The 22760-nt window shown below is 46.0% G+C and overlaps 1 protein-coding gene across 8 annotated transcripts in view; it reads left to right on the forward strand.

Annotated features, from left to right (window-relative positions):
• CRACDL (CRACD like) overlaps nucleotides 1-22760 on the forward strand; it is a 158371-nt gene that overhangs the window by 121834 nt on the left and 13777 nt on the right. For 6 of the 8 annotated variants that reach the window (XM_055241199.2, XM_055241195.2, XM_063616803.1 and 3 more), the window contains 3 exons: nucleotides 16266-16453; nucleotides 17541-17685; nucleotides 19124-19949. In XM_055241199.2, the coding sequence (XP_055097174.1) occupies nucleotides 16266-16453; nucleotides 17541-17685; nucleotides 19124-19266 (476 nt within the window). In that variant the 3' untranslated portion in view covers nucleotides 19267-19949. Of the gene's footprint in view, nucleotides 1-16265; nucleotides 16454-17540; nucleotides 17686-19123; nucleotides 19950-22760 lie in introns of those variants that run through there. The other 2 variants (XM_055241196.2, XM_055241197.2) reach the window with 2 other exon arrangements.

Here is a 22760-nt window from a genome sequence, read left to right on the forward strand (position 1 = left end):
ATTTGAAAGAATTGAAATTATTCAAAGCTTGTTCTCTGCCCTTAATGAATTAAATAAGAATTTGATAACATCTGAAAAATACCTGGAAAGAAATATGAAAAAGATCATCAAATATTTGAAATTAAACACTACACCACTATATAATCCATGGGTCAAAGAGGATATCTCAAGGGAAATTAGAACACTGAATTAAAATGAAAATACAACATATCAAAATTTGTGGAATGCAGATAAACTGGTACTTAGGGAAACTCAACATTAAATTATATTAGAAAGAAAAAATGTTTCTAAGCAGTAATTTAAGCTTCCACTTTAAGAAACTAGAAAAAGAAAAGCAAACTAAACTCAAAGCAAGAAGGAAAGAAATAATAAACATAAGAGCAAACATAAATGAAAATATAAAAATAATAGAAGAAAAAATTAATGAAACCAAAAGATGGTTCTTCAAAATAGCCAATAAAGTTGATTTAAAAACTGAGGGAAAAGAGACACAAATTACAAACATTGTGGAGTGCCACTACTGACTCCATAGGCATTAAAATGATAATAAGGGAATACTATGAACAATTCTACGCACATAAATTTGACAAATGAGAAGGAAAGGGCCAATTCCTTGAAAGACACAAACTATCAAACTTAAAAAATAGCATGAATGGTCCTGTATCTGTTAAAGTGATCAAATCTGTAGGTAAAAACCTTCCAGAAAACTCCATTTTCACATGGTTTGACTGGCGATTTCTACCAAGCATTTAAAGAAGAAATAACACCAATTATACAAAATCTTATGCAAAACTAAGGGGAAGCACTTCCCAACCTGTTTTATGAGGCCAGCATGATTGTAATACTGGAATTAAAGACCATACAGAAAACTATAGACCCTCTGTATACTATACTAAATTCAGAGATACTGTATTTTCTCATATTTTTTCTAAAATTTTTATAGTTTTCATTTTACATTTAAGTCCATGACCCCTTTTGAGTTAATTTTATAGATGATGTGAGACTTAGGTCAAGGTTCATACTTTTGCCTATGAATGTTCCTATGCTTCAGGACCATTTGGTTGTGATGTACAATTTAGTATATTATAGTATCTCTGAATTTAGATGCAAATTTTTTTTTTAAGACAGTCTTGCTCTTGTTGCCCAGGCTGGAGTGCAATGGCTCAATCTTGGCTCACTGCAACCTCCATCTGCCAGGTTCAAGCAGTTCTCCTTCCTCAGCCTCCCAAGTAGCTGGGATTGCAGGCACCCACCACCACACCTGGCCAATTTTTTGTATTTTTAGTGGAGACAGGGTTTCACCATGTTGGTCAAGCTGGTCTCAAACTCCTGACCTCAGGTGATCCACCCACCTCAGCCTCCCAAAGTGCTGGGATTACAGGCATGAGCCACTGTTCCTGGCCTAGATGCAAAATTCTTAACAAAATATTATCAAATTGTACATCACAACCAAATGGTCCTGAAGCATAGGAACATTCATAGGCAAAAGTATGAACCTTGACCTAAGTCTTACATCATATACAAAATTAACTCAAAAGGAGTCGTGGACTTAAATGTAAAATGAAAACTATAAAACTTTTAGAAAAAAATATGAGAAAATATTTGGGATATAGGGCTAGGCAAAGACATCTTAGACTTGTCATCAAAGCATCCAAAGTGGAATATTTGATGAATTGGACATTTTTAAAATTAATAACTTTTGCTTTGCAAAAGACCTAGTTAAGAGCCTTAAAAGACAAACTACAAACTGCCAGAAAAGATAGGCAAACTACATATCAATAAAGGACCAGTATTTAGAATATATAAAGTATTCTCTAAAGTCAATAGTAAAAAAAAAAAAAAAAAAAAAGGAAACCAATTAGAAAACGGGCAAAAGACATGAACAGACATTTCACCAGAGAAAGGGTACAGATGGCAAATAAGCACCTGAAAATATGCTTACCATCATTAGCCATTAGAGAAACACAAAACCATAATGAGATACCATTACGTAACCATTAAAATAACCAAAACAAAAAATATTGACAATACCATTGTGCTGGTGAGCATGTGGAGAAAATGCAATTCTCATTAGAGTGTTATCTCTATGGCCGATGGGAATGCAAAATGGCATAGTCACTTTGGAAAACAGTTTGGCAATTTCTTATAAAATTAAAAATATGCTTATGACCCAGCAATTCCACTTTAGGTATTTATCCTAGATAAATGGAAATGTACATTCCCACAAAAGTCATACATTAATGTCTACAACAGCATTATTCATAATCACCAAAACCCAGCCAGGTGCAGTGGCTCACACCTGTAATCCCAGCACTTTGGGAGGCCAAGGTGGGTGGATCACTTGAGTCCAGGAGTTCGAGATCAGCATGGCCAACATGGTGAAACCCCATGTATACTAAAAATAAAAAATTAACAGGGTGTGGTGGTGCACACCTGTAGTCCCAGCAACTTGGGAGGCTGAGGCAGGAGAACTGCCTGAACCCAGGAGGTGGAGGTTGCAGTGAGCAGAGATTGTGCCACTGCACTCCATCCTGGGTGACAGAGCAACACTGTCTCAAAAGTAAAAATATAAATGACATAATCCCCCAAAACTGGAAACAACCCACATGTAACTCAGCTGGTGAATGGGTAAACTGTGGTACATCCATATGATTAAAAACTACTTAGCCATCAAAAGGAATGAACCATCCTCAATATGCACAGTAACCTTAATTGTGCATGTTCAGTGAATAAAGCCAGTCTTTCAAAATTGCAAACTGAATTATTCCATTTCTATGACATTTGGAAGAGGCAAAAATATATGGACAGAGAACAAATAGATCAGTAGTTGCCAGGGGTTGGGAGTAGGAGGAGAGTCTGGTTACACAGGGGAAGGAAGAAGGAATTCTTCAGGGTGTTGATATTCTGTATCCTGTTTGTGACGGTTGTTATAAGAAGCTAAACGTGTTAAAACTCAGAACTGTACAACCAAAGGGTGAATTTTACTATATATAAATGTAAGAATAATTTTCTTTCTTTTTTTTTTTTTGAGATGGAGTCTCGCTCTGTCACCAGGCTGGAGTGCAGTGGCGCGATCTTGGCTCACTGCAGCCTCCGCCTCCCGGATTCAAGCAATTCTCCTGCCTCAGCCTCCCGAGTAGCTGGGACTACAGGCGCACCACCATGCCTAGCTAATTTTTTTGTGTTTTTAGGAGAGACAGGGTTTCACCATGTTGGCCAGGATGGTCTCTATCTCCTGACCTCGTGATCCGCCCACCTGGGCCTCCCAAAGTGCTGGGATTGCAGGCATGAGCCACCACGCCCGGCCAGAATAATTTTCAAATACAAAAAAAAAAGGGATAGTGGCCTCCTGCCCACCCCTTTCTGAACCTCTTTAATCCCGCTCCCCAGGGGGAACCACACTACCAGATTCATCCTGTTTCCCTTGAACACTGCGGTCATAACCACAGCAAGATGGGCATGCAGATCTAGGCACATGGATCCTTTTATTTTAATCACAAAAATGCTGTACATCTTGGCTTGCACTTTCACTCCACAGTAAAGCATGGACATTTTTTTTTTTTTTATCACAGTGAACTGCCTCACCTCTTTCTTTTTAAGGGCTACACTGTATGTGTTCTGTATTTTATTTAACTTCCCCTCCTGAGGGGGCATTCCGCTTGTTTGAGCTTTTCTCCCTCTTGCTGACAGTGCTGCAGTAGTCATTCTTGTCCATTTTAATCCCTATGTATTCACACGGTTGTTTCTCTATGATAGATTCCTAAAAGTGGATTTTCAGGTTCTCAGATCATGTGCACTTTTAATAGACAACTTTAAATTACCCTCCATAAAGGTTGTACTGGTTTACACTTCTTCCAGCAGAATAGAGACTATTTCTCCACCCCCTCATCAACACTAAGTGTCGTCAGTGTGTTTTTTCCTCCAGTCTGATGGATGAAAAATGCCAATCGTGATGTTCACCTTGGTCAGCAAGTTCTGGTCATCCTAATGTGCAGCGTCTTTATCCTCCCACGTCCCCATGCAAGCCTCATCTTTAACCTGACACCTACAGTACCTCCTCCCTCCAACTCTCTTACCCTTTCTTCCCAGGTCGTGGGTGGAACCATGGAGCTTTCCTCTTTAAAAATTCGCAATGCCTTCCCATTATATTTAGAATAAAATTCAAACTCCTAGAGAAGGCATTTAAGGCTTTTTAGATTCTGGCTAAAACAAACATTTCTGCCTAAGTTTGTCTGCCATTTCACTCCCTCCGACATCTCCTGCAGCCCCGCCCCTGATACCAGCTCCCTGGCACTCTGTACACACCCCTGCCCATATTGAGCATACTTCACCCGACCCCTGAACTAGATCCTGAGCCCTTGAGAACTTCCAGGGTTTTTCTTCCTCTGTTGAGCACCCATACCCATGCCCTGGGGTTCCTAGCCTGCGGTGGGTGATCCTTGGACCAGGCTGTGTCTGCATGACCAGGTGCTGGGATGAAGGAGCAAGGCAGGGGCTGGATGATAAGATTGAAGAGTGTGGATCTGTGGGGTTTACTCTGAGGAGCACCTCTCAGGGGCTGTGGGATTCTGAGCAAGTTGAGTCTCGTAAACTCTGAGTCTTAATTTCCTCCTTTATATAATGAGGTTATTCGTAATAACAGCATATAGGGCAGCAAAGGCATTTTAACTGCAAAATGTGATACAGTTTCATAGAGTACAGTCATACTTTCCTAAACATGTACTAAAATATTCTCATCTCAGCTGCACAGAATGCTGTGTGAGAATGGGATTCTCCTTGTCCCAGTTTTGGTTAAGGCACCAGTGCAGAGATGTAAGATACCAGAGAGCACGTGTGCATATCTGTGGAGTCACCAACCACTCACCACCCCCACCCTCAGAATATACGGACAGTGGGGAGGAATAAAGCGGATTTGCAAAACACTTTCTGTGGAGAGCACACTGCAGTCCTGTGAGCCACCAGCGCAGAGGAAACTTCCCTCATGCAGAATCTGCAAGGGTGGCTTCCATGGGACTTCTTAGAAGCTGGACAGGTGTGCCCTGCAGTTGGGAGACATGAACGACTGCTGCTGGACTCAGACCACCTGTGGGCATGGGGCAGACAGGACCACCACATGACCCACGTGTCATCCCAGAGCCCCACCTGAGGAGCCAGACAAGAGGACAAGGGGACAATGAGAAGTGGTCACAGCCAGAGTCCCAGTGGTGGCTGGGAATCCCCCAGTGTCAGTTTCAAGTGTCTGCCAGGCCCAAGCAGGACAAAACCTTGTAAGGCTCCAGAGAGTCCTGCTGATCTCCCTACTTTCCTTCTTCCCCAGCTCTCAGCCCTGGGAAAGGAGTCCCACCCCTACTCAGACACCCTGCATTCAGGAGTCATAACCTGACTTCGCCCAGAGGCTACACATTTTAATTACTGAATTAAAACTGATTATAACAAAAGTGACCATGGTGACTGCTGGTACCTGAGAAGGACTGGGAAGGTGCTGGAAGTCTTACAGTCTCTACCTGGGATAGGGGACCGTGGGAGACCAGGATCGGGCAGTGCTTTTCTCTCTCTAGAACCTGCAGGTGCAGTGCACTGGTTCCTGCAGCCCACCTCCCAGGAGCAGATAAGCAGCGCCACCCATCCCCTGCAGCTGCACTGGTGCCATTTCAGGGGGCCGGCTTCAGTGCTTTCTCCACAGCAGCCATTAACCTTATGTGGGGGGGCTGAGACCCTCTGTGCACTCACCCGAGGGCTCAGGAGAGAAATAGGTTTGAAGAAGAGAAGATAGTATCTTCATGACAAGTAGGAAGTGTCCCAGGCCCCTCTGAGCAGGGCCAAGGGTGTGCCAGGAGGTGAGGTTTGAGGTGGGAACAGTGTGGACCCATAGCATGGGCAGTCCTGGGGGTAGATGTCCTGGGGACCAGGGGCACTGGCTGGTTAAAAGAAGTATCTACCAGAGCCTGGGGGCAGGGGGCAGATGTCAGCCCAGTTCTCAAGAACTGGGTCATCTGGTCAGCTGGGCACTGTTGTCCCCAGAGAGCGGACAACATACTGTGAGCTCTCTCTTCAGGGTTTCTTTGGGCAGAAGGTCAGAGCAGCATCAAGATCACAGGTTGGCAACACTGGCTGCAACTTGCGGTCACCTGGAAGTCCACCCCCACAGATTTGGTGGACCTGCCCAGGATGAATCCCAGACAGTGGGAGTGTTAAAGGCTGCCCAGGTAGTTCTAATGTGTGGCCAATATTCAGATACTAGGACAATGTTGAGACTCTAGGACAGTGGCGCTTCTCCAACTTAGGAGTGCTTATGAATCTGCTTAAGGTGATGCTTCCCACCCAGTACGTCTGGAATGATGGCAGCACTGCTGGTCCATGGACGACACTTGGAGTGGTGAGGCTCCAGGTCTGCACTCTCTAACACAGAGCCAGTAGCTGCACGTGGCTGTTTAAATATAAATGTAAGCGAAATTAAAATGCAGTTCCTCAGTCACAGCAGCCACATTTCAGGAGCTCAGGAGCCACGTATGACTGGTTGACAGCATAGAGGGCATTTCCATCATTATACAAAGCTTTACTGGGCAGCACTGTTTCAGGGCTGTCATTAGCAAATAGCATCTTGCTAAGACCCTGTAAGGGTTGTGCTCTTCCCAAAAATGGCTTGAGTGTCAAGGCACCATAATACTTCACCTTTCTGCCTGTATGCCTGCCTCCCTCTATCAGCTTCTTGAAGTCGGGGTCTGCAGCAGATTTACCCTCTCAGTAAATGGGTAAATAATAACAACAATAGCTAACATACAGTGAGCACTTACTAAGTGCCAAGTATTACGTTAAATGCTTTACGCATTAATTTTCAACAACAATCCTATTTAGTAAATAAGAAACTTAGGTTAAAGAACTTGCAGAAAGGCATGTAGCTAGTAAACTGGAGGAGAGGTGGAGGCCACATAGACTCACTGCAGCCCACACTCCCCAGTGTCATGCTGCACTGCAGTTCTCAGCTGGGGCAGGTATGGGCCCCAGCAGACATTGGCAGTGCCTGGAGATATATTTGATTGACACCGCTGTGGTAGGGTGGGGAAGGGAGGTATACCAGCATCTAGCAGGTAGAGATGCTGAGCATCCTACAGTGCACAGGACAGCTCCCCACAACAAAGACCTATCCAGCCCAAAATGTCAGCAGTGCCAAGGCTGAGTAGCTGTTGTTTGCCACTCAATGAATAAGTTAAAATGGAGAGGAAGTGGTTTTATAGGACAGTCATGAGGTCATACCTCTTAGTAAGAGATGGTATGTGATGTAGTGAATGAAGATTAGAGATCAAGAGGTCTCTGTTCAAATCCCAGACTTGTTACATATTGGCCAAGTGACCCTGGACAAGTCACTTTATTCCATAAGACTCTGTGATCCCATATCTAAAATGGGGATCGAAAATATCCTTACATTGCAAGGAGGGCTGTGAGGGTCATTATGAATATGATACTGCTCTGAAGACAAAGATGGAATAAACCTTAGCTGTGAACATTTCTTTGGTTGGGAGAAATTTCCCTACCTGACTAGTGGTGGGTGAAGATGGCCCAGATGTAATAGAGAAAGGGAAATCTGAGCTCCAAGGACAATAGCCGCCCCTGGAATGGATTACTTACTCTTCTGTTGGCCACCCTAGATGGTTCTTGTAGAATTCCAGCAGTTCCTGGAGATCTGAGGTGGGGAGACAAGGAATCTAAGGTGAGGCGTTTGTGTACATTTCAAAGTGTAAGTAGAATAATTTTTCACCTTTTTCTCAATCATGTGCTGTAGCTCAAAGTTATTTTTAAATAACAGTGCCTTTCCCTCCCCATATCCTTGTGAGGTCCTAGTTATATCAGCTGGTTGGGAGTGGAGACCAGCTGTCTCTGTGGAGGTAGACTGATCATTGCCTCCTGCCGAGAGGCTAGCTTTAGTTGCACAGACAGCGGCAGTTTAGCAAGTGTGCTTTCAGTCCAGTTCCTCCACTGACACCTCTGTGCCCTTGAGCCCGGCCCTGGCTCCCCAGGGTCTCCACTATGAGATGTGGAGGTTGGACCAGGCCACCCTGGGATGTCTGCCAGTCTTGACATGCCAAGTGCTGGGCAGCTGTAGTCAGGAAAAGAGCCTGGTAAGGCATCTGCCCCTTGGGGTGCCCCGAATACACATGGCTGGCCAGATTCCTGGCCTCACTCCACACACCCAAACTTAGATGTGACTCACAATTGTTTTTTTTTTATGAATGCCTTCTCACAGATGTTACCTGTGAGCAATGGATCCCCAAAGCAGGTATAGTAGGGGCTCTGACAACAACCAAAGCAGACCCCAGGGCCCCATTTGGGAAAAACTCACATCAGTTTCTACTATGGGGACCTGAGCAAACTCCTGTCCTGGGACAAGGACACTCACCCCACCCCATGATGAATATGCTACCATATGAGGCCCTCGTAAATAAATGCTGCCACTGGGAGACTCTCTGACTCCCTCAGCCTTTTCACCGGGGAAGATGGCCCCTCTGGGCCCTCACTCCCTCGCCTTTTATGATAGAAGCGTGCTACCAGGGCTGTTAAAGCAGCAGTGGCTTTTATCTTTCTGCCATGTGGAGTTGAAGCTTGTGTGAAAAGAGATATGTAGGCCAGGGGAAGGCGGGTTTCTGAGCATCAGTTGGGAAATTCAAACCATTAACAGTGGGGGCCTGCCCTGTGAAAAGCTCTTGCTCAGTCTCAGAATGCTCAGCACGGTTTTGAGAAGACTTGGTTGAGCATTACCACCCTGAGTTCCACAGTGAGATCACACAGCCTGGCTCTGGGACAGATATGATGATGAGCGACTGTAGACTTTGCCAGCATGTATTGATCAGGAGCAGCCTGTGAGTCAAGACTGACAACAGCTCAATAAATGGCTTTTAAAAAGCAAAACCCCTCAAATTGTTTAGGAAGCCTGACAAACCCTGCAGCAGTGGTGTGGCCCCATGTGTCCCCAGGGCCTGGGGCCCACCTCTGCCCCAGAAGTCCTCTTAGTGTCTGTAGACAGGTCCCATTTCCACCAGGTCAACCAGGGCTGTGGCAGTGAACCTGGAAGGCAGGCAGAGCAGAGGACCGCTGCTCTGTTTGTTGAAGCAACGAGGCACAGTGACTGTTCTAACTTCAGCTGGCTGTGAGAAATGGCGATGATGCATCCACTTTAGATCCGAAGTCTTAGCAAACTCAGGCCTCTTTTCCACAGAGAATGTTGTGAAGACCTGGGAATGAGCTGTTGATGTGCATTTTTAGGATGACAGCATAACGGAGAAAATTGGAAGTAGTATATGCCAAAGTATGAAGTGTTCACACAGCTCCCTTGGGTTGTTGATTTATGGGAAGCTTTTTTCTCCTGTATACTTTTACCTACTTTCTAAATCTGTACAATATGCTTGTGTACTTCTATGAACAAGAAAGAAATGTTATAAAAAGAAAAAGTTTCTTAAAAATTGCTGCATCAGGCTGGGTGCAGTGCCTCACACCCATAATCCCAGCACTTTGGGAGGCAGAGGTGAGAAGATCATTTGAGACCAGCCTGGGTGACATAGCGAGACCCCATCTCTACAAAAATTAATTTAAAAAATTAGCCAGGCATGGCCGGGCGCAGTGGCTCATGCCTGTAATCCCAGCACTTTGAGAGGCCGAGGAGGGTGGATCATGAGGTCAGGAGATCGAGACCATCCTGGCTAACATGGTGAAACCCCGTCTCTACTAAAAAATACAAAAAATTAGCCGGCCATGGTGGCCCACGCCTGTAGTCCTACCTACTCGGGAGGCTGAGGCAAGGGAATTGCTTGAACTCAGGAGGCGGAGCTTGCAGTGAGCCGAGATTGCACCACTACACTCCAGCCTGGGCAACACAGCGAGATTCCATCTCAAAAAATAATAATAATAATAATAATAATAATAATAAGCCAGGCATGTGGCTCACACCCATAGTCTCAGCTACTCAGGAGGCTGAAAAAGTTGCTGCTTCAGAAAGGACACCATATACCAAATTTTTCAGAGGCCTGGAAATCTTGTTGCCTTACCTTAAGACAGAGCCTGTGCTTTATATCCTCAGCCAAAAGGCAAGCAACCTGGGAATTTACATTGTACCACAGCTCGTTGCTTCTCAGGAGACTGTCCTTGACAGCCCTCAGCTTCCAGACAACAGCTGCATCCCTAGTGTCATATGGGGTGTGGCCCACCATTGGGGTGCCACCCTGGCCCCCTCAACTGGTCATAACAGAAGTCCTTCTGAAGGAAAAAAACAATACCTTAAGGCTGAATTTTAATAGGCACTAAAAGAACTAACCATCACCAATCAGAAAGTCAAAATGAAGTGATGAGACAAATCTGTCCCACGTAGGTGTAGTTCAACATCTCTCGAAATGGTTTAACATTGAGGATTTTTGAAATGGTTCATTTTAGATCTTCCCGAATACAGATAGCTCAGTAATAATGCCAAATGTGGGTCTGAAAATTTTGTGGTTCTCTCCTACAGGAGAGTTCTGTGTGAGGGGGTATTTTAAGAGTGATTCCTGGGAATGCAGATGAAAACGGCTCTCATCTCGGGCAGTGTGTCCTGCATCCAGGATGGCCAGGCTCGCCGTAACACACAGCATGTGCGTGGAGGAGAGAGCGCCGCTGTGGATAGCGGGACTGCGGTGCACACTGGTGTGGCTTGGGCCAGGCTCCTCCATGATGCAGCAGCAGCAGGGCAGCTCCGATCGGACCCACTGGCTCTCACACGCTGTAGCAGACGTGACCAGGATGAGGCGCCTGCGCTTACAGGGCTTGCAGGCAGACTGGCACACACAGCATTGAGATGGTCTGCTAGAACCCGTGGATGATGTTCTCAGGGAGCCAAGAGTCAGCCTGGCTGCCTGGCCCTGCAAGAGGCTGGGGTGCAACCCAGTGCTTGCTGTGGTTTTCTTATCACAACAGCCACAGGGCTCGTTGTCATGGCAGAATGGCTCACTGGTCTCCATCAGCCCCAGGGTAAGGTTTGACCAAAATTTTCCACCCCTCCTCCAGCGGGAACAATGATAACAACAATAGCAACAACCACATAACAACAGCAGCAATTGTGGCAGCAACTAACACCACTAAGGGCTTTCCCTGGATTCTCTCACAGAATATTCACAACCATGCTGGGAAGTGTAGACAGTGGATATTTCACCTGATTTTCACCAACCACACTGAGAGGTATAGACAGTGGATATTTCACTTCACAACCACACTGGGAGGCGTAGGTCATGGATTATGTCATGGAATCTTCACACCACACTGGCAAGTATAGATAGTGGGTTATGTCAAGAAATCTTCATAACCACAGCTGGAGGTGTAGACAGTGGGTTATCTCATGGAATCGTTACAGTCAGACTGGGAGGTATAGAGACTTCTGTTCCTTCATTTTACACTGAAATCGAGTCTCAGGGAGGTCCTGGAAGTTGCCCAAGAGCACTAGCCTGAGGCCCTAAACTAGCTTTGCAGGCCCCAGGGCCACATCATTAGCAGCTCGGTTGCCATGGCCCCAGGGAGGAAGGATTCTTCATTAGCACAGCCCATTGAGCCCAACCCCAAGAACAGGAGCCCTCAGAAGTTAGTGCTGGAGCAATGTCCTTTTCAGAATCAATCCTGGACTGCAGGGCCATGTTAAGGAGAAGGAAGAATCTGGAGAAGAGCAAGCTTACCACCTGCTCCTTTGAAGGAATCCTATCCTTAAATGACAACATATTTTCTCTGATCAAAAGTTGTTTTCCTATGAGTTAAACTAGGGGAGCTTTGTGGCTGTCCCAGCTTCCTGCACCCTATGTACTGTGCCTTCAGAGATGTCATGCTGCATCTGCTCTGCAGCAAACCAAACTTGCTACCCTTCCTCCCAGGGCAGCTGCATGGGGAATCAGGCTCTTCCACAATCCACAAAGGTGACCACACAGATAAACAGACCCGGAATTGCTGGTCCCTGGTCTGTGAGAAATGCTCCTGGGCTGTTTGTTGCAAACCCAGGCACACTTCACAGCTTAAACTCTGCCAGTTGGAGAGGAGAAATTGAGATGTCAGAGTCTTTAGCCAAATCCCTGGGAGATTAAGGTTGTCTGTGTATGGAGGCAGGGAGAGGTAAACAAAGGAGTGTTTTCAACTGATTTACCTGAACTGGGGCCACATCTACATTATCCTGGGATTAATGACATTTTGAACATGCTTAATCTCAAGCTATTTTATGGTGCAGGCTTGACCCTGAATGTTCATGCTTGAGTGGTCATGTTGTAAGGTCTTTGGCCTCTGAAGCCTGCCTTACCCTGCACATTGCCAGGGGCTTTAGCCCCTTCTGCCCTCCCCAGGTGGAGTATGGCACAGATCCCAGAGCTCCTGCACTCCCAGTGTGGGTGCCAAGCACGGGAGGTGAGCATACAGTTCGGAGAGGCCTCCTAGGCCCCTGCCACAGAGCAGAGTGGCTCATCACACAGCTGCTCTGCCTGTGCTCACTGGGGACAAAGGCACAGCTTCTCTGAGGCTCAGCACTGTGGAAGGTGATGCTCAGCCCATCACCCCTTTCTCAGCTTACCTGCTGAGAGGCTCCAGGTGGAATCTCAGGCATCTGTGAACTACATTAAGGAGCTGGAGTGGGTTCTCTCTCTTTTTCCTGGTGTCTAGACCCCATCTGCCATTCCTGCACTCCTCTGCCCATGAGGGTGGCCCTGGACACTCCCTGTAACAGGGTCTGGAGATTACAAGGGCCCTCTTGCATTCCTGACAAGGAAAAAGGTGAGAAAGAAGAGAATACAGAATAAAAGGAAAGACCAGCAGTTGCAGGGAAAGAGGCAGGAACCAAAAAGGAGAGAAATGGTGGTGTGGTCATAAGCTGGCCCACTGCTTGGTGATGCTGCTATTGCAGATTGCCTTATCCCACAGCAGCACGGCCTGGCCCAGCCAGGGCACCCACCCACTCCTGTGGGTCTGCATGTGAATACAGACACACGCTTAAACATATACACAGTACAGCTGGAAACATTCCTACCCCACAGACAGGCAGCAGCAGGTGACCCTTCTGTGCTTGGGATGGAATTCTGCCAGCATGCTCTTGATATAAGGAAAGGAAAATTTACCTCTTGCCAAGCTCAGCATTTAGAACCATATCTGGTACATAGTCTGTGGCATGTGTTTGTTCGGTAGATAAGAAATGCTTATGACCAAAGGCATACTTCAGTTGGGTAGATGGTCAGCTAGCAAACCTGTCTAGTACCAAACACAGTGAGGCAAGTGTCTCAAGAAGTTACAGAGGACTTAGGAGAGAGACTGACCAGAACAGACTTCATGGAGGAGGTAGTGTCTGGGGACCCCGGTGAACCAGCAGGGAGGATTCTAGAACAAGATATCCAAGCCCTTGTCATCTCTCTTGAGCTGTGGCCACAGCCTCCCTCCTAGCTTCCCAGCCTCTCGTCCCTCCGCAGTCAGACTGATTCTCCACACAACCTCCAGAGTGAGCCCATGGTTTAAAACCCCCACAGCTCCCCATTATGGACAGAAAAAGAAAAAAGATGGAAAAGACCCTTCCTTGGGGCTGGTTTACACAATTCCTCCACCTGCCCCCAACCCCAGCCTGGAAGATTGTTCTCCAGATCCCAAGCAGAAGGCACCCCTACTCCTACTCACCAGTGTTAGGCCCTGTGTCCGCATAGCCCTTTGTAAATTTTAGCATTTTCCAGTTTCTACCACAGTTAATTGTTTGTGTCTTGTCTCCCCAAATAGACTTTGAGCTTTTTGAAGGAACAATTTGTTGTTTATTTTCCCACCTCAAATATAAGGTAGTCCTTGCTCATAGCAAACACTGAATGAATGGGAAGAAGAAAGAAAGGTGAAACAGGAGAATAGAAATGCTGGGCTCTGGCTAGGAATAGAAAGTAGGGCTGGATTGTACACTAGGAAGTATTAGTAATTTCAGCAGTTCTGCCTGTTGGATCAAGAGTAGAAGAGAGAACGCTGGGAGGAAGCAATGACGGCTGAGAGTCAGGAGCAAGCAGGAGTTCCAGGTTGGGAACAAAAGTCAGACAAGGACCTGGAGAAGGGCCTCAGAGGCTGGAGGGATGCTCCAGGAGGACAGGCTCCCCCAGAGAGGATGTGCAGCCACATCAGAGCTGCAGAGGTGAAGCAGGTTGAGGACCAGGCTTGACCTTGGGATTTGGGGTTGGGTGGTTAGGAGGATGGAAGGAGTGGTGTCAACTCGTGTCTGGTTCAGCAAGTGGCTGACAAGACATAGGCAGAGGCCATTTGAGCTAAGGGTAGAGGAGGAGGGAGAACTGGGCCTTCAGGGGACAGTGAGGCTCCGTGGAGACTTCTTTCAAGCTACGGAAGACCCAAGCATTCTGCAAAGCTGCAGGGAAGACATTAGTGGGAGAGACTGAAGAGTCAGGAAAGGGGTAGGATGAGTCCAAGAGGTGGAGCATGATTCCCAGGGGGCCAGTCAGGTGGAGGCCCCAGGGAGCAGCCAGAAAAAGGAGTGAGAGCCGTCCCTGGCTTCCAGGGCCAGGGAGGTCCTGGGTGTGTGAGGCTGAAGGCTCTTCTCACCCCCAGCAAGAGACAGTAGCTTGCAAAGCAGTGGCCACCCCGCATGTACCTCCTTGTTGACCAGGGCACTAAGGGAAAAGAATTCCAGCCTGAACTGGAAGCAGAAACAAAGGCAAAGTGAGTAATATCCTCTGCACACCAGAGCAAGGGGTGGAATACATCAGGCCACAGAGAACAATGACATTAATTCCTCCTGGACATATGCATGTGTTGCTGTGAAACAGTGCTGTTGTCACCCAGCTGACTCAGGCACACTGTGTAGAAGGGAACTGAGGAGAGGTGCCAGGTGGTTGGAGATCAGTTTCAGCCTTTGTTTTATCCTGTGGCAGGCAAACATCCAGAAGCAGGCTCATGGGGAACCTTGGGTTCTATGTTTTTGTTGTACCTGTAAGAAGCCACTTATTGGCCAGGGGAGGTGGCTCACGCCTGTAATTCCAGCACTTTGGGAAGCTGAGGCAGGCGGATTGTTTGAGCTCAGGAGTTCGAGACCAGCCTGGGCAACGTGGCGAGACCCCATCTCTATAAATTTCACTGGGCATGATGGTGCATGACTGTAATCCCAGCTGCTCAGGAGGCCAAGGTGGGAGGATCACTTGAGCCTGGTAGGCAGAGGTTGCAGTGAGCCTTGATCGCACCACTGTACTTCAGCCTAGGTGTCAGCGTGAGACCCTGTCTCAAAAAAAAAAAAAAAGAAAAAAGAAAAGAAAAGCCACTTATTTAATCCACAGATTTCTTGTTTCTATTGATGAAGGTAATAAATTCTTATCGTAGAAAATATGAATACAGAAGAGTTGAAATGTAAGAGGAGGGGAATGACCCACAATTTCACCACCCAAAGATAAGCACAGTTAATATGGAAGGAGATTCAACAAAACATATGGTGTCTTTTTTTTTTTTTTTTGAGACGGAGTCTCATTCTTGTCCAGGCTGGAGTGCAATGGCGTGATCTCGGCTCACTGCAACCTCCACCTCCCAAGCTCAAGCGATTGTCCTGCCACAGTCTCCCAAGTAGGTGGGACTACAGGCATGTGCCACCACGCCCGGCTAATTCTTTTATTTTTAGTAGAGACGGGGTTTTGCCATGTTGACCAAGTTGTTCTCAAACTCCTGACCTCAGGTGATCCATCCCCGCTTGGCCTTCCAGAGTGTTGGGATTACAGGCATGAGCCACCGTACCTGGCCAACTCTATGTGGTTTCAAAGGCACTATTTCTTTTCTCTCCAGAACATTAAGGAAAGCAACTGTGACCAGTTTTTGGTGTCACTCTCTCCGGAAAGGGAAAGTTATGCTCACAGTTTTTAGAAGACAAGAGATTAATAGTGTGTCTACAGCATTTGAGCAGGAATCAGCATTTGGACCAGTACATACTGGTCCAAAATGACAGGATTATATTAAAGAAATTTTATCTATTTGTGTACTTATTTTTATCTCCTTCCAGAAAGGATTCCTAGGAGGAAGTTGGCTTTAAAGTACACACTGACCCTATAGAAGCAGTTGCATTTAATTTTGGGGGGCTCAGACTAGAGGAGCATAATCTCTCTGATGCATCTTTAATAAGAAAACAAAGCCCCTAAAGAAAGTAATCCTCTCCCAGACCCCCTGCAACCCTGAACCAAAGCAGTAGTGTTCTCTGTGCGGGAGACACAAAGGGTGAAACCGAAGAGGGAATAGGACTGTTTCTGTAATCTTGTTCCTTTACCCAACAGAAAAGAGTCTGCCACCTGCAGCAACAGGGCCTGGGGCTGATGGGCAGCCTGTGCCACCCTGGATCACCGTCACTCGGCAGAAGCGGAAAGGGACCTTGGACCAGCCACCCAACCAGGAAGACAAGCCTGGGGCACGGACCCTGAAGTCTGAACCAGGAAAGCAAGCCAAGGTGCCCGAGAGAGCCCAGGTGCGTAGAGCAAATACTTCCGTTCTGTGGGTGCAGGAGGGAGCAGCCAGCTGGGACTGGGGCGAGGACCCCGTAAGGACCACATGTCCTGCATGGGCGTCACAGGGACCGTCACCTGTGATGGTTGTGGATGTGTGGTCGAGGGCCAATGAAGCAAAATAAATGACTTGCCAAATCATAACCTCCATGGTGGAGCATTCTGCCTGCCTTTGCATATGCTGAGCTGTTGGGGATGCAGAGAAGCACATGAATCACTTAGGCAGTGCAGACAGTTCTCTTCTCCCTGCCTCCTTGGCAACACAGCAGCTCAGCATCTAGAAAAATGGAAGGAGGTTAAAATAACTTCTGAGTTAGACACACAGCAATGATGTCAACAGTTCCATCCCAGCCCATCATGCTGTGAGGAGCGAGCCCTGCTCTTTGCTGCTCCACCGGCCACATGCTAGAGCTCCTCATTCCTCACCTGGGGCTGCAGGGCTGGAACCTGCGGTTCCATTTTGTACTCTGAACTGAAGGCAGCTTTCACCAACCCAAACAACTATGCCTAGAATCAGGCCGAGACTCGCAATTTTTGTATCCCCCAATAGCACCATGATGAATCTGTGTGTTTCAGCCATGTGGGGAAGAGAGCCTGAGCCTGCAGTAGGACCTGCTTCCCCTCGTTTTAACCAGAACCTCAACTATACCCAGACTTGAAGACCCTCATGCAGGCGTGGGGAATTTAGAAAACAAATAGTAACCAGTTTGGGACATCTATAACTATACCAACTGTCATAAAAATCACAAAACGATTTCTAAACAAATCTTGACTTTCAAATGGAATCCCTGCCATCTGGCACTGAGGCCAGGTGTGGGGACAGGAAGGAAGCCATGATGCACGTGTGTGCCAGGATAAGGCCGCATACTGGTCTGAGCGCCAGCATCTGACCACTCCGTGTTGGTGAGCTGACACCAGGGCGCCCTCCTGAGAAAGTGCCAGCAGCGCAGGCATCTTGGACGAGCAACTTTGCAGCTCCTTCACTTTGGTTGTGTTTGCCCCTGTCTGAATCACTGGTAACTTGGCAGCATGTGTCTTATGTCCCAACAGGAGCCTGTGAAGCAAGCTGACTTTGTCCGCAGCAAGTCTTTCCTGATAACCCCTGTGAAGCCCACTGTGGACCGGAAGCAGGGGGCAAAGCTCAACCTCAAGGAGGGGCTGCAAAGAGGAATCTCATTGTCCCATCAGAACTTGGGTATGAAATCTGCAAACCTTACCACATACTTGAAATCATTTTCCTGGGTTGTTCCTGCAGTTTGAGTTTTGGTTTGGTTTGGTTTTTGCAAATTACTTGCCACATTGAGTTTTCTACACAGCTCTTACGGAGATATAATTTACATGTCATAAAACTCATCCATTTTAAGTGTACAGTTCATTAAGTATAAGGTTGACCCTTGAACAACACGGGTTTGAACTGCACAGGTCTACTTAAATGCTGACTTTTTTCCAACCAAACCCAGATGGAAAATTACCTGTATCCTATCCTCAGGATGTGAAACCTGAGAAAACAGAGGGCCATCTTTTTTTATGTGCAGGTTCCATGGGGCTGACTGCAGGACTTGAGTATTCATAGATTTTGGTATATGCAGGTGGGAGAGGTCCTAGAACCAACCCCCTGCATACACCAGGGGACAACTGTATATTGACAGTGAGCATGTATGCATTTACAGAGTTGCACAACTATGATGAAAATCTAATTTTACAATATTTCCCTCACACTAAAGAGAAACCTCATGCCCATTTACAGTCACTTCCCACTCCCACTCCTAGCTCTAGGCAACCACTAATCTACTCTGTCTCTATAGATTTGCCTTTTTGGGACATTTCTAATGAATAGAATCCTAACGTATGTGCCCTTTTATATCTGACGAATTTCACTGAGCATGGCATCTTCAAGATATGCCTTTGTTGTTGCATGTATCAGTATTTAAAAATTTTTAGGCCGGACGCCATGGCTCACGCCTATAATCCCAGCACTTTGGGAGGCCGGGTCGGGCAGATCACCTGAGGTCAGGAGTTCGAGACCAGCCTGGCCAACATGGCAAAACCCCGTCTCTACTAAAAATACAAAAATTAGGCATGGTGGCATATGTCTGTAATCCCAGCTGTTCGGGAGGCTGAGGCAGGAGAATCGCTTGAACCCGGGAGGCAGAGATTGCAGGGAGCTGAGATTGTATCACTGCACTCCAGCCTGGGCAACACAGTGAGACTTCTGTCTCAAAAAAAAAAATATATATATATATATATATATAAATTTTTATATTTTTTGATTATGGTAAAGGCACATAACAGAATTTACCATCTTAGCCATTTTTAAGTGCACAGATCAGTTCAGTAGTTTTAAGCAGAGGGACATTGTTGTGCAGCCCATCTGTAGAGCTCCTGCCATTTTATTTCCAAAGTCTCTCTCACCTCATTGCATTACCAGAATTGTTTGAGCTTGCTCGTAAGTCTTTTTATCACATAAATGACATATTCTAGGCCCAAATCTTCCTTACATGTTGACATATTATTGAATTTTATGTTCGAGAACACAGTTAAGACCTCGATGTCTAGTTGGAGAAACACTAGAGGCTTAAGGGAAAATTCAAAGTCACTGCCCATGTTTGTGTTTGTTTTGTCTCCCTTCCAAGCAGCTCAGTCTGCAGTAATAATGGAGAAGGAATTGCATCAGCTGAAGAGAGCCAGTTATGCCAGTACAGATCAGCCATCCTGGATGGAACTTGCCAGAAAGAAATCTCAAGCTTGGAGTGACATGCCCCAGATTATAAAATAGGTGGGCAGTGTGCTGATAAAGCATGTCCACTACCCTGACAAGCCACTTAGTTAAAAACTGCCAGTATATTGTGGCAAAAAAACTGTGAAACTTAAAGATTGATTTTATCATCAAGTTATGACGAACTTGGGGAAGAGGAAGGAACCAGGCAAAACAAACAGGATAAACCCAGCCATACTCCTGGGCCAGAGGGCCCAGAAACAAGAACAACATTGAAAAAGTCCAGGAACCAGTTCCTGTGCCCAAAGGTACGAATGTGTCTTTTAGAATTCCCTTGACAAAGAAGCCTCAGACAAGGAAGAAAATAGAAATGATATTGGACACATAAATAGGACACCCAGCAAAGGCCAGAAGAGAAGCCCTTCTAGGAGAAGGGACATCTGTGCTTCCAGCTGAGATCAGCCCATGTCTCTGGTCGCTGTCTTGCCTGTGGATCCTGTCTTCTTTCATGTTTACTATGAGGCATGACATTCATGGCAAAACAGGGATGCCGTTTCCAAGAGCAGCTATAAAACAATCTGTTTTCATAAAGACAGCCACTCTGAGAAGGAGATGAAGGAACATGGCACGTTCATCAATTCATAGACTGTTTCCAAAAATAATTTTTAAACTTTTCCACTAGGCATCTGTGTCTTTAACCACTGCACAATGCATTGCCTGTTTAATAAAATGTTTCAAACATGCCTCTGTTCTAAGTGTAAATGTTATTTCTACTCAGATTTAGAGAACATCCTCCAGCGCTGAGTTAAATGCAGTGAATAGGGTTTTGCCTCATACATGCCTCATTTAAAATTCTGAATTGGGTTAATTGTGGAGTTTGAGTTTTTTAGGGTTTTTTTTTCCCCAGTGAGAATTTTGGAAAACAGACGGTAATGTAGGGTTTTAACTCTTTTCATCTATTTAGTACAACATACTAAATATATAAAATTTCCTTAGAAGTTATAATTCTTTAGCATCTAATCAATCGAACCTGCATATTTCTGTTGAAAGCTGGGTTGCCAGTGCATCGCCAGTATGACCCATGAATGTGGAATGTGGAAAAACCAGGCAGAAGGAAAATATATTTGAAATCTCAGAATTGTATTGGTTACATAATGCCTCTTTACTGCTTAAAATAGTTCCAATTTGTTCCTTTGAACAAGGTAATCTCCATGGGAGTACGTATAGCTGGGGGCATTTAGCCATCAGAATCAGTACAACTTCATGATATACTATAATTTGATTTTATATACCCTAGGGCCTTGCTACTTTTATCGTATTTTCCATCTTCATGAATATTATTTTTCTAGCTGTTAGTACTACACAAATTGATTGAGCCTACCTTTACTGAGAAAGTCCTGGGTCAGTTTTTTTCCCAACCAAATTGATTTACTAATTGCATTCTCTTAGAGAACGTCAACACTGAATTCCATGGTGAATATGCTCCAACACAAGAACTCCATCCATCTAGTCTTGCTTCCAAAGCCGAGGCGTCTGTGAATTGTTTTAACTGGCAAAAATTATGTTGGCTATTATTACCCCCAAACCATCATTTCTCCTTAGCAGATGATCAGATGAACCGTTTTGAGGCAGCAGATTTCTCTGCAAGATCAAAAGTGTTTGGTTTGGTTTTGTTCAAGCAGATGCTGATATTCTCTGTGTATTTGAGGACTTGGTTTAATTCTCTCTGACGCCTGGTGAGTTAGAAGGGTGCCATTTTTAAGACACTGGGAGAATTCGCTAGGGTGTGGCCCTGCAGTTGCCACTTTCAGCATGGAGGTGGTGACCCTTCTGTCGTAACCAGCTGAGACGTTGGCCGAAATTTGGGGATGTTGGAAGTACAGAGTGGCAGCAGAGATAGTAAAAGCCTGCAAGGAATTACCAGCCCTGGTTTTCCTAAGAAGAAAGACGGGGGAGCAATTACTGAGCCAGCCACTGCTCTGTATTTCATATGTAATTTAGAATCCTCTGCACAGTCCTTTGAGGGTAAGTACTTATGTCCACTTTGCAGGTGAGGAAACTGAGGCACATTGAGGTTAAGATCCCACAGCAGGTATGCACCTGGAAAGTGACTCCAAGGCCCATGCTTTTAAACACTACCTTCGAGTAATATCTCCATTTTTATATTTTATTTATTTTATTTTATTGACAGGGTCTTGCTTTGCCCCCAGGCTGGAGTACAGTGGAGCAATCTCAGCTCACTGCAGCCTTGAGCTCCTGGGCTCAAGCAATCCTCCCACCTCAGCCTTCCAAGTAGCTGAGACAACAGATGTGCACCACCACACCTGGCTAATCTTCCTTTTTTTTTTTTTTTTTTTTTTTTTTTTTGTAGAGATGGGGTCTTACTACGTTGCCTAGGCTGGTCTTGGACTCCTGGGCTCAAGCGATCCTCCTGCCTCAGCCTCCCTGAGTGTGGGATTACAGGCATGAGCCGCACCACCCAGCCAACATCCCCATTTTTAAAAAGCATTGGTGCAGCGAATCACTTGAGGTTAGGAGTTCGAGACCAGCCTGGCCAACATGGTGAAACCCCATCTCTACTAAAAATACAAAAAAATTAGCTGGGTATGGTGGCAGGCGCCTGTAATCCCAGCTACTCAGGAGGCTGAGGCAGGAGAATTGCTTGAACTCGGGAGGCGGAGGTTGCAATGAACCAAGATCACACCACTACACTCCAGCCTGGGCGACAGAGTGACACTCCATCTCAGAAAAAAAAAATTTAAAAATAAAAAGCACTGGTGCAGGGGTGAATCTGTGGTCTCCGAGACAACCCAGACATGAGAGCACTGAACTTGACCTTGGGGGTTCCTATGTCCTAGGGACACCTCATCCTTTAATTCCTTAGACAGACTGGAAAGAGGGAGGGGGAGGCGTTTATAATTTTTAATCGTGAGCACCTGCCTCAACTATGTGGCATTTTCATTCATTCCTTCACCTCATTCAGGTGATGCTTTAGTGCCTGCATTCTATGAGGGCCTAGGGACAGCTGATGAAAAAACAAGTAACGGGCTAACCTTGTGCCACACCTGTCTTATTTGGGTATGGGGCGGGGGACAATAAATAAATACAAAACATACCAAAAAACCCCAAGTAAAAATAGTAATAAGTTCAATGACGAGTCTAAAACAGAAGGTCTTGATCATGGTGGAAGGACTACGTGAGATTGGGTGGTTAGTGAAAGGTTTGCTGGAAGTGATCTAATTATAAAAATGATCATGGTAGCCTAGTCTAAGGTAATGCTGGAGGTGGAGAGAAGTAGATGGATTCAAACCACAATTTAAAGGTAGCATCAGGCTGGGTGTGGTGGCTCAGGCCTGTAATCCCAACACTTTGGGAGGCTGAGGAGGGTGGATCACCTGAGGTCAGGAGTTCCAGACCAGCCTGGCCAACACAGTAAAACCCTGTCTCTACTAAAAATACAAAAAAAAAAAATTGGCCAGGTGTGGTGGTGCATGCCTGTAATCCCAGCTATAGAAAGGCTGAGGCAGGAGAATCATTTGAACCTGGGAGGCAGA

This window comes from Symphalangus syndactylus, chromosome 14 (assembly GCF_028878055.3).
Source record: "Symphalangus syndactylus isolate Jambi chromosome 14, NHGRI_mSymSyn1-v2.1_pri, whole genome shotgun sequence".
Lineage (NCBI taxonomy): Eukaryota > Metazoa > Chordata > Mammalia > Primates > Hylobatidae > Symphalangus > Symphalangus syndactylus.